This window comes from Platalea leucorodia (genome assembly GCF_965183815.1).
Source record: "Platalea leucorodia genome assembly, chromosome: 1".
NCBI classification, from domain to species: Eukaryota; Metazoa; Chordata; class Aves; order Pelecaniformes; family Threskiornithidae; genus Platalea; species Platalea leucorodia.
The window spans coordinates 37,647,484-37,660,744 of NC_138823.1; the positions used below are offsets into that span (position 1 = coordinate 37,647,484).

At 36.4% G+C, this 13,261-nt stretch overlaps 1 protein-coding gene across 1 annotated transcript in view; it reads right to left on the reverse strand.

The window, feature by feature from the left end:
- Positions 1 to 13,261, reverse strand: part of LOC309586750 (uncharacterized protein C8orf34 homolog) — a gene marked incomplete at both ends in the record, with an annotated part of 200,211 nt that overhangs the window by 141,566 nt on the left and 45,384 nt on the right. The window contains one exon of the mRNA XM_082304141.1: positions 2,857 to 2,885. Within this exon, the coding sequence (XP_082160267.1) occupies positions 2,857 to 2,885 (29 nt within the window). The remainder of the gene's footprint in view (positions 1 to 2,856; positions 2,886 to 13,261) is intronic.

Consider the following 13,261-nt stretch of genomic DNA (forward strand, 5'->3'; position numbering starts at 1 on the left):
GACTGGGGTTAAACCACGACACTACACCATAAATCTGTTTTAACTGCAGTAATCTTAGGAATTTTTTTTTTTGCAATTATATCAGTGAACTCTGAAATTTTATTAAACTGTGTCAAACTGAAAGCTTCCATTTTGACTGACCTTGTCTGCCTGTATTTTCTCTACCTCTGTCTTGGACTGAAGCCCTAAGTACTGGCGCAAAGCTAATAATAGCAGACATTTGACAAGAATCCGTTTAAATGAAACACCCTTCCACAAAAGTGATTGTAATTCAGAGCAAACTGGTTTTCCAAATCCAAATGCTCAAGTAACTAAGCAACTAACTAATTAACTGGATTACTTGGAAGAGGAGTTACATCAAGCAACAATACTGATCAAGTACTCCTCTGACAAAGGCAGCTAGAGGTTACTGCAGCCAGAAAGAAATATTTTTTTTTAATAAAACTACTTACATAAGGATAAACAAAAATAAAGAAACATACACATGCATTCTCTGTTTTCCCCAAGTTCATAATCTAAAACACAGAAAAAGCAGTAGGATTATGGGCTCTGTCCTAATCCCCAAGAATGTTCCTGATCGTTGGGAAAATAAAGCAGGGAAGAGCATATAGAAGGATGTATTATTGTGTTTAGTTTTATGTCTCTCGTGACATCTGTGTAATGCCAACGTTATAACAGAATCCAATGTCAAGTTTGGCATACCGTGCTAGACCCATGACATGTACCTGAAGGGTTAAACAGTTAATCCAAACCACAGATGAATGTAGTTTGAAAAATGATTCAGTGCTGCCACAGCCTAGATAAGGAAGCTGTAGTACCAGCTTGTATTTCTGGGAAAGGAATTATAATGAACTTGACTACATTTATACCTGAAAAATAAACATCGCCTGGGAACATGCACAGGTGAAATGGAACCAAATTCTGTCTAATGTTAAACAATTATCAGGTAATCTTTGGTTGCTGTTGGCCCAAGCCAAATATTATACTTTGAAACAAGGAACATTTCACGAATTAGCTCGTGTAAAGGATCATTCCTAAGGGGCAGGATCCCACAGAATGGTCCTGGCTATGCTTAAGTTCTTAACACAGAACTAGTCTTTATGTCCATTAAAAATCCTTAAGAGGCAAAACAAGAAATAGAAGTGAAGCTCACTAAAGCCCAAGGAGATGAAAAATTGTGCTTCTTCTGTAAATCTATCCCAGAAGCCTGTTGAGCAATGTTGCATAAAGCAAGCATGTTGAGCTTTATTGTTTGTGTTTTTTATTTATTTTCCAAATAACTTCTGATTTCAAGAACATTCAATTTACCTATCCTCATCAGAAACAGGTATTAAAGCAGATGCAGTATTGTAAAGGTGTGAGGTAATGCATGCTATTGAATGTACATAACATAATGTCAAGTTTTATTTAAAAAAAAACACCACCTTCCAATTTTAAATCATAAACTATAAAGTATACATTAAAAAAAAGAAAAGTAACTCTTCACTCAGACTGGATCCTGAGGAAATTCACCAATGATGTTCTCCATCTCAGTTTTCACACTAAATAATTAAATTTTAAAAATGTGAATGATTTTGAACATTTTGAACATTTGATCTATCACCTTTTAAAAAAAATTAACACAGAAGTATCTCCTAAAAACCATATGTAAAAAAGTATGTGATAACAGGCTCCAGCCCAAAATGTCTTTTTCCTCCCACAAACAGTATTTCATAGGTTTTTTTCGACTAACAAAACCAAATGAAGAGGAGCTCTTCATAAGTATTCTTAGAGGTAAGGGTTCTAATGGAAGGACTTTCTAACTGTATTTCTCACTTCTGAGCACAGTTAAGGACATAGCAGGAAGGAGAACTTAGATACTGTTATACTCTTAATATGAACAACGAAATAAAGCAAGATCAAGGGCAAAATGATAAGTAAAGGCCATGCTTTTGAAATGGCAGCCCCATATGCACATGACTGCATGGTAACAACGATCAATCTTGTCTAGCTGGCCTTTCCTGGAGAACCCAGGGGAGATATTTTATATGCACTTGTGTCAGAAAGGTTTGTGCCCTCATTTTGCCAGGAGAAAGGAAAGATATTTTAAAAACTGTCTCCTATATTAGGCATTATTCCTGTGTTTTATATACCTTTTGATCCTATTTCCCTGACAGTAATGGTTTCTGACACCAAGAACACAACCCAAGGTTCTTGGCACTAGAAGCATACTGCTGTACACTGGTGAGATTAGGGAAGAGAAAGGTGTTCTGTTTTCTCTGGAACTTTGAAAAATTAGCTTGATTACTCTTTCAGCATAGAGTTCATTACAGCTAAAACTAAAAACCATGTTAACTGTGTAATACATCAAAATGGCCAAAACAGAAGAGATGATTGTTTGCTGCATTCAGCAAGGAAGTAAAGACTGATCTTTATGCCCTGTGCATTCCTGATCAAATCTAGGGAGCAAAAATTATTCCTAAATATTCCCACAAATCATATCTGAGAATACAGAATACATGACTTCATGAATAAAAGGTATTTAAAGCTAAATGTTTCCAAAAGTACACAAAGTAACCCAGCAGACATGTTAAGCAAAGATGGTATCAAGATCAAAAGCATTTCCATGGCTTCATTAAGAGTCTCTTAAACTCAGTGAGATTATTTCTCCATAGTTGAAAGCCCATCCTGGATCAAGTTCTTAATATATCAACATATACTGTACTTACCCATACAGCTTTCCATACCCAAACTTCCTCTGAACCCAACAGAACTGAAGTGTGTACGCCAGGACAGGGAGACGCAGCTCTCATTGCCTAAAATTATCACAACCATCTGTCTTTTTGTACTGTTCATTAAGCATACAGTAAATCTTACCTTATCAAGTTCATCAGAAATAGCAATGCCTGAAAACAAAACAGATTTAAAAAAAAAAAAAAATTAGAAATATTCTTTCTATAAATGTCTTTTACTACAGTAAGTAAAAGTAAGGTTTAATCTAAAAAGTTTACATATTGTTCTCTGCACGCTGTTGTACCATACAATGTTATCATACTTTGTTCCATTAGTGAAATTGCCTGGAAACAATACACTCTTAACTTTCCTTGGCTGCAATATTATCAAAATGAGTTTTCAAAAAACTATGGAAATGGAAACAGCAGATGTGCCAGTAAAGTGACAACGAGCTTAAGTATACTTCTACCTGCTTTCTAAAATTAAACCAGCAACGTAATATTTACATATGGACACACTATTATGCCAATCTCACCCTGACCAGCATGCATAACATCATGCTCCAATTACAGGGCAACATGGACATGACTCTTCTCTCTTTCTCCATGGTTCAATGTAGAAATGATTCCATGAAAACAGATGGAATTCAAAGAGACGAAAATCTCAGAGTAAAATTTCACAATAGAATGCAAAACAATTTTTCTAAACCCTCTGAGCAAGAACTTGTTTAATTTGCTCTTATCCCTTCTGCTGATGCCTGCCTGAGGCTTCCCTATGCTTGCTTCCACCATGTCATCTAACTCTTTTAATTATGATTATCCTGTCGCACATTAAATATGCACAGCTGGTCTCAGAACTTTTAACACATCTACACGCGTCAGTCATATCACATGGAGAGATCAAGTCATCATATATTTAATGCTATCATGTTGAAAATTCTGATGTATTGAAAGCAAATCATTTCCCACGTTCCTATGAGGTTTGATAAGAAACATTTCCAGGTTAGAACTTCAATTCAAAAACCAAAGAAAAGCATCTCCTGGTGGTGAAAATAAAGTGGAGAAGTACCCATGCACAGGAAGAACACACACTTGAAATTTGTTTTCTAATTCATATAACTTTGTCAAGAAAACTTCTTCCAAGGAATACAAGAGATGATATTGCAAAATATGTAGTATCAGCTGAGTGGAGAGCTATTCTTTCTAAAATCACACTGAAGATTGCAGCAGCATAAACTTATTTCCATGACATTTTTATTTCTTACTGTTTGGTATACCATAACTACATGAATTCTTTGGGGTTTTACTGTGCATTTAATCATTAACTCTATATGGCTAGTTGTCAGTTTAGATGACTTCCTTATATCGATTTTTGTTTTAAAAACAGTGAAGTGCTAGGAGAACTGCAATTATAATTTTAAGACCTGATCAACACATAAGAAATATGCCAGGAGTTAACAGAATATTTTCAGTCATTCAATAGTTGTAAAGTAGATTGTATTGAAAAAGATCCATTTTGCCTAACCCTTCTATCCCTCACAGCAATTAAGCCATTTTGTTCAGACTTTTATTTAGCCCAGCCATTACACTAACGTCCATGCAGTATAATCAGCAGGTTGCACCAACCTGAATCATTCAACAGGACTTTCATGGGTTATGAATTTCTTCAATCCCCAATGGGCATTTACTAGAGAGAAGGTAACTGCACTCTGGGAGGCAGTAAAAACTTAAGTCAAGGTTCTCTTTATCTCAACTTTGAAAACTTGATTTCCATCAACCAGCTCTCCATCACATTGGATGTATTTTGCATAACCAAGGTCAATCCATTTTACAACCGCAAATGCTTTCTCTAAACAGACAAACTACCTTTTCTCAGCAATTTCACATAATGTGAAGATGGTTCATTTTCTTTTGATACAGGTTTATTTCCTCAGATTGGAGGTTGGTCCCCTTTTCTTCTGCTTTCACAGATACTCTGCAAATGGGCCTTTGAAACCGGAGAGCGGACGCAAGAGCAATTCTTCCCTGTGCTGACTTACTTGTTAAAAATATTTATTTTCAAGTATAGCAAAAGAAACTACAAAAGGTAACCTTGCCATTTCCAAGACTCCATTCCAAAAAATGCCAAATGCTTTTACTATTCAACTGCCTATGTTGCTAATCAAAGAGTAGTACTGAAAGTACCAAATAGCAAATAGGAAAAACTGTACATACAACTATATGCCTCACAGAAAAAGCTCTACTAACTTCTCTGATTAAGTTACATATAACCACATAAAGTTGAATAACATCCATAATCTAAAAGAGTGCTTTTAGTAAAATCCTTTTTTGTGTAAGTCCCATTGGTTCCCAGAATTTACTCTGAATTTAGAGAATTGACAAGAATGCCTCAAATTTCTTCTTTCCTAAATTGCAAGTAGGAGCAAGACACCAAAACTAACCATATTTCTTAGATAAGCATGTAGAGAGAGAGAGCAGTTTCTGAGGACATCTTGCCAAAATAAAATTTTAAAAGTTTAGAAAGCTTTTATCTTTGCAATCACAGAATTAAACCTGCAAACTCTTCTTACCTCTCTCTCTCTGATGTGGTATCAAGAGAAAAGAAAAAGGATTCTTGGGAAGAAATTTCTTAAGGAGCTTTTTACAGTAATCTTGGCATGGTGATTCTTCTGGAGGCAGGACTTACCATACTGTCAGTCATGCAAAGCTTTATGTTATGGCTTCACAGCTCCACTAACATTAACAAAACTCCATTAGTTACTGATAATACAACTCCATTAGCAGAGACCACAATAAATGAACTCATAAAAAGGTGGGTGTAAAAAAGCTTCTCATTTTGTTCCAAAACACCACTGTACCACACACTTAGTGTGTGGCCACTCTCACCGATTTTCTTTTGCACTTTCCAACTGACAAAATATCACGGCTGAAGTTAAGAGGAGGGGGGACTTGCACCCTGTGTACAGTAGACAGAAAATCACAACAGTGAGGTGATTTTTTGGGTGCAGATCTCAGGTGGAATAATATAGACTCCAGTTTTCACAAAGTAGTTTTTCAAAAAATTAAACCCGTTGCATATATTACTATAACATTAAAAAAACCCAAAACATCTTAATCCAGAATCCTGAGAATGCAACTGGAGATAGCCATAATTATCATACAGGAGTATTTAGGATTTCTGTTATTCTCTTAACCCTTAGCACACTCCTGCCTTTCTGATAGTCAAATAGGTTACTGTCAATTACTTTATTTTCAACTAATACATGGACAATTTAAAAAACTTGAATTTCTACAAAGTAATGGTAACAATGGTTTCTGTCTCCAGTTCATGTAATTGCTCATATCCAGAGATCAACATTTTTCAAAAAGAAAACCCTCTTTCCAATTATTTTATATATTTGACAACAAATAATTGGTTGTGCTCTCTGTACCATGTATAGTTATTTTCATTTTTTTTCTCTGTGGATTTCATACAATGTAAAAGAGGAAAAAATATATTTTATTTTGTATATATTCTAAATAGGAAAATCATCATTGTAAAAATCACAGAGTACTAGAAACAAAGGGACAGCCCATTCCATGAAACTACTTTAAACTGAAACAGCTATGTTTCAGGTTTAGTCAAAACATCCGTAAGTGTAGCCAAAATGTCCATACACTAAAAACTTTATACCTAACAATTTAGTCATTTCCTCAAACTGTAGCCTTTTTTTCATCACAACTTAACCCTAATCACCAAAAAGCTCTAATACCAGAAAAACTGACACACCTAGTTTGTTCAAGCTTGAATCCAATGACTTTGTTAGAATGTAAGTTATTAGGACCAACTGTTTCTGACTTCCCTCAGCTTAAAGCATTTAAAGCCTGACTCTGCATGATTGTGACCATAGAAAATGGAAGTTTTAGGGCTGCTTCATCATTGCTCTGCCTCAAGTCACTGAGCAGCAGATAAGAAGGGGACTGTTGAAAAAGTTCTCCTCCCTTTGTTAGGGAAGGTCTTCTGATGCCAAAGGCAAATCCTTTAGAAATAAAGGAGTATGGCTTTAGCCTTTCTCTCACAGCAGCTGTTTCTCACAGAACAACATTTGCTATAGATTTATATCACACTATGACTGACAACTGTACAATAGTCCTACCATTCTTACTTTTTGCAATGAGAAAGTGCAGTGTTCCAACTAACAGGGTGAGAAGCTTGCTTGCCACCATTAGCTAAGGCTCACAGACAAGGTTTACAGTGGGAATTAGTTAGGCACCTAACTGCCGATTTTATGTCTTTAAAAATCCTCCCTTTTACAAGTAATTAGGGGTGCTGAATTTTGATCAGGCATCACAAGTACTCAGCCCACTCAGCTGTCCGGTGAATTACACAGACAGATTCAGGGCACTTGTTTGTACTTTTGAGTGTAATGACCCTCTGTGCTGTAAGGGTGCTGGAACAATAAAGTAATTGGTCTGAACGTGCTTTCACAGTCCTTCAGAAATGCTCCGCAGCCACAACTACTGCCGTCTCTGATCAGCAACAAATCTGGAGTGGGGCTGTTCATCCTAGCACAGCCTCTCTCAACTGGAACACTTTCATCCTGTTAATAGCTTGGTTTTTGAAGAGAACTGAAAGAACAAGGTACTCTCTGATTGCAAGAAAGATCTGGCACACTGGGATTAAATGAAACATGACTACCAGACAATGTAATAACACAGCAACTTATTAATACATATTATACTTTAATTACTATTATCATGCCTATATTAAGCAGATTGCACAAAAGCATATCTCACGTACCTTATGGCTTTTTTATACCTAAAATATTAAATCAGTTGTTTGTCATGCCTTTTTTTAAAATTAGCATGGATTATTAAATTGCCCATACATATACAAAACCATTCTTTACACAGTTATCTTAGATTTCCATTCCCAATATTTTATCCCTTCGGCAATCTGCAGCAGCACAATGGTAAAAATGGAGAAAGAAAGATGATGATGATGATTACAGCATTATAGCATCTTCTTTGATGAAAAAGCCACCTCCCAAAATGTATCATCTGCACCATGTTTTAACGAAATAAAATCCCTTTTGAGTCTAGAATGAGTATCTTGCACAGTAAAGACTTTCTGCTTAGGACATTCTGCTTAATTTCTAGCTTACCACGAAATGAACTTTCTTTCAAAAGAAAAATGAACATTGTTAATAACAATTCCATGAGTCTTAAAAATGCCTAGCTCTTTCATATACAGTTCTTAGCAGAAGAGTTTTATTTGTTGCTGCTCTCCTGCAACAAATACAATTAATCCAGTACCTAATGCCTCTCCAGTCAGTGGTATTATTCCTCTTTGAAGAATGATTTTTGGACTTTGATGCTCTCAATTCAACAGCATAAAATTAATTTTCAAAACAGTAGGCACCATATAAGTTCGGGTCTTTTTGAAATGGCAACTCATAAAATCCCTGCCTGCTGCATTATTCCTGATGAGCTTTACAGTAGCTTAAAAACTTGCAATATCTTCATATGCTATACACACCTGAAATTATAGAACAGGTGTTCTGATAAGAACGAAACGTCAGAGACATCTACCATTTCTGCTTTTATTTGTGGTCCTCACGTAATTATAGGAAGAAATAACACAAAGTAGAAATTAGTTGAGATTTTTTTAAGACTTACATTTTTCTAAATCCACAATATACTTCTGACAAGTCTAATGTGTACCTAGTCATAAGAAAATAAAATGTTACTACTTTAATGTATGCCAAACTACCATTATTCCGCTCAAGGGGAGCAAATAGCTTATGCATTTTCCTAAACATCCAGAAGATGGCCACAGAGCTCCCCATAGCCAGTTTTCCTACTTCCCAAACAAAGCCTTCCGGATTTGACGTACAGGTTTTGACATACAGAGTTTAGAAATACTAAGACAACCCCAATGCAACTCTGACTAACTTGACAAAATTCATTCTCAGGATCGGTCTAGGCCAGGGAACTTGTGGATGGCAGGACTGTCAACCTCATAGCGCATCACAGGTTCTGTAACAAACTCCAGGACAGAAACAGCATTATTATTCTACCATTATTAATACTGCAGCTTTGAGCATGAACACAGGAATACCCTATCATGTATCAACTGCCCAGCAATTAACTGTCCCAATGCATTCTCCTATCCACTGTATATCAGGGGAAGCAAATGTTCCCTCACTGGTGGGACAGGCCATCTCAGATGTACTTGCATTTCCCACGGCAAAACCTCATGCCATACTGCAGCTGGCAGCATAGTAAAGTCTAGCCCCTATGCCTGTCAGCACCATGTATTCAACACAAGGTAAATTGAAATTATTTATTTCACACCATCCTCGGATTATAAAGGACATAAAATGGTTGCTCCGGTTGCACCAAACAAAGCACTTCCCCAGAAAATATGTACATAAGAACCAAACCAGCTCAGTCATTTCTGTAGAGGAACTTTATAATAGATTTATCATGGACTGTCATAATAGACATTTTTATATTATTTCCTTTACTTCATTGAGTCATTTTACAACTTTCAAAATTAGACATATTTCCTCCAGTAGTAACTCAGAGATTTTCTGTGAAGGCATACTGAATTGAAACCTCAGAGTTCTTGCCAATGAGGGGCATACGTCCTTATATCATTAAACAACTGTGTATCAAGTTTCTGTAGTGGTAAGCATTTTGAATTAGGATAATATTCCTCCCAATCTCTAGCCATATAAGAACAAGGGAAACAGTGTAATCTTCGAGGCACCACACATTAACATATCAGTACATTATACATCAGTATAGTCACTGTCCAGAAAACACAGATTTAATCTCTCCTCCCCATGGTGGCTTTAAAAAAATAAAAATAATTAATCCCCAGAAAAAGAATCTGTGCTTTACACTTGCAGCATTTCTCTATCCAAATTTCTGAGTGGCTCCAATGGAGAATACAAGTTTCAGGATTAGGTTTGGTGAGTAATGAATTAGACAGCAAGAAACAAAATGCAAAGTAACCACCAAATATTATGTCCCAGAAACTCTCCTAGGCCAAGGTCATCTCAGAAGAGAATAATCAACAGTGCAGAATCTTTCAGAACTCTTGATTTTAGGGAAAGGTGTGCATTGCAGTAGGTTGGTTAAAGTGGGTAGCCCACAACAACCAGTAGCCAAGGACAGGGTCATAGCTTACCCTTCTACTACCCCCTGAATACCAACCCCCTTCTTCTAAGAGCTAGAAAGTACCGTATCTGAGATGACAGTCACACAAACCCCAGTTCTGCAATAGCATTACGGAAACTTTTAGCAAGCCAAGTACTATTCCAGAAAAGGACATTGTAACTCAAAAAGAGACTCTAGTACTGGAACTTAAGAGTAGGCTAGATCAGAATGGCAAATACCTCCACAAAGGTAATTAAAAATTTAACATCTGTAGGAAAAAGATACTTATAACTGAAGTAACAGTGATCTCCCAGACATATAAGCTCCACTTTATAATTGAATAGCAATAATTACGTTCACATTCTTCCTGTTTCAATCTCAGAAAATACCATTATTTTGTATTATTACTCATACATCACACTAAAAGCAAATGGATTTTATGAGCAAAGGCAGTATCGGATAACAGCTGCAGTACTGAGATAAAATTATCTTCCTTAAAGGTTTGATTGAGCTTATCTAAAAATGTCGATCTCAAAATAAATCACAAACATTGATCTCACACAAGAATAACACGATTTTAAAGTTCAGCCTGAACAGAAGAAAGGAAAAATCCTCTACAGAATACTGATGACTAGTTTTGTGGTTCAATTAGCAGAACACATTTAGGGCTAGATGCTCAACTGATCATGGATAAGTCATTTTTACAGACTAAAGTCCATTTCAAATCAACAACTGTGTATGACTGAAAAAAAATACTGAAGTATTACATCTTAAAACAATGCCCCTGATGAGGTAATTGATAAAAGTCTAGTTACATGTCATGCAGGTATGCATTTGCAGTTATATCATCATCATCATCAGAAATGCTTGGTTTCAATGGGAAAATTCAGAGGTCTCTGATAAATGTTAGTGGCATTCCATTCAAGTACATCTTCCATAACTGGAATGTAAATCATTAACAGTTTCCTATAGTGTAGATGCTTCTAAATGAAACCCCATTCTAATGTGTTTCAGAGACTGCTAAATGCATTGAAGTAGTTCATGATGTATATATTAAACTTCTCACATCCCACATACTCGCAGGTTCATCCACAAAACCGAGGACATGATTTCAGTGGTTTGTTAATATATTCTGATCTTTTTTTGAACTAGTTCTACCCTTATTGTTATGAGAGTTTTACTCTTGTTGCTTATCTTCTTCCCCGTAAAAGACAAACAGATCATAGGCTTTTACGTTTCACTATTTTATCTTTTTCTTAAAGCGGTAAGATCATGCTTGTCTTTCTTAAGCTATGCATGAACAACATCAACTATTCTAACGTTATGAGAAATAATCGTTTGAGATACTCTGGAGGGACTCAGAGATCTTTCATTCTTGGAGATAATTCAAGAGCCATGGACAGGGTCCTGGACAACTGGCTCTAGGTGGCCGTGCTTGAGTGGGGGGGTTGGACCAGATGACCTCCAGAGGTCCCTTCCAACTTCAACCATTCTGTGATTCTGTGATTCTTTACAGTTTCCAGCAATATTTCCTACTAGATTGCAGATGGCTTTCTTATTTACTGATATTTATTTATTGATTATTCCCCTTCCAAATTAAGAAACAAAAGAGTACTTTTTTCCTATTGGTTATAGCTAGATGCCATTATTTCTGGGATTCCCTTCAACTAACTGACTTGCATTGGTTCCCAAATAGCTTTGGTTAATTTACTTTACATTAAAAAAGTTAAATTACTACCATTTTCTGATCTTAGAATGTCTATTGAATTCAGAGCATGATAGATCTGTTTCTTTCCCTCTGATTTGTAGCATACACCTGGCTTTAACAAGGATTCAAACGTTACTAACAAAATGTTGGTCATCTCTGTTGAAAGGCTATGTGTAATTATGAAATGTACCTATCTCACAGTAGAACACATTAAGTGTCATCAAATGATGTTACCATGTGTAAACTGAAACATCCAATACACACACATTTCCATATGCACTATAATCCTTAACTGTTCACATAAAAGATGTAAAGTTGTTCACAAAGCAGGCAGACTTCATATCTACTTTGCAGCAAGCTCTTGCTGATTTAGTCCTCATTTTTCCCACTCAAAACACTCATAACTTGCTCTTTTCCATCTCTCGTTATCTATTTTTCCATCCTCAGTAGATGGGGGCGTGAAGACAGGTATATTCATGAGCAAGATCCTTATCTATACAGGAGATTTTAACTCTGTTTGAAAGGCAAACAGGCCAGAAGGGGAAATACAAAAGCATACATTTGAAACAGCATGGAACTTTTCTTACTTTTGATGAGCTGGGGAAGAAGGATTATGGCAATAAAGATGAGAGACCTTGCAATTGAAGAAAATTAAACATGCACAAGGGAAATGCAGTATATACCTCTATGTTGCTTCATAAATCAAAATCTCCCCTAAATAGTTGACTTGATAGTTCCAAATCTACTTCCATGACACACAGCTGATTGGAAAAGCAAATGAAACCCAGGTTTCCCACATGAGTAGGCCTCTGGAAAATGGTACACCTTAATCACCAAGCTCCAATGCACTTAGACCATAATTATGGCAATACTCTTCTCCAGTCTCTCAAAACTCATAAGATAGATACATTTAACACTGAGTGTGAAGTCACTTTTGGTTTCTCAGATCTACTGCAGCACAGAATTATTCACATATTTTCATGATGGGGCTTGGGAGGAGGGCTCCCAATATAAGGAAGTTCAGTTTTAATCACTCAGAGGACTGAACATAGGAGAGACCAGACATCTAAGCGCCTGAGCCTCACATTCCACAGCTTTCAGGCAGTTTTAATTTTGTGTGAAGTGCACAGGTTTGTCTCAAAGCAGATATCTAGACTGCATAGTGAATGAAGCAATAGAAAATAGAGTTTAATTCACAGGCTGTGTCAGCTGCATAGCAGGCAATGAAGTCCTGGAAACTCACTACGAGATCCAAAGCTTATCTTTAAAAATGGTAATGAATTCCAGGACTTGATGGAAAATTCATTTAACTTCAAACATCTGGTTTTATGCGGCACTCTTCCTTGTTAAAACACTAAGGAAAGAAATGAGAGGGCGCTGTAAAAAGCCATTGATAGTACATGGTGATCATTTGCGTACTCAACTACTTGCTGAGCCCCGTGCCTGTCCCATACTGCTTCGAAACAAGATTAGTATCAAATGTAGCATTAGACTCATAGACTTTACGGACATGCTTGTAGAATCAAAAGCACTGACTAGCCTGCCCAAAACAAGCATCAACACTGGAGAAGGTAGCTATGGGACCTTGTCATGGCTTTTGTAAAATTCACTACGAGATGCTTGTTTGGGTACAGCATGAAATGAGTGAATGAGTTTCACGAGTCTTACACTTTTAAAGTTCTGGATGTGTCTATTC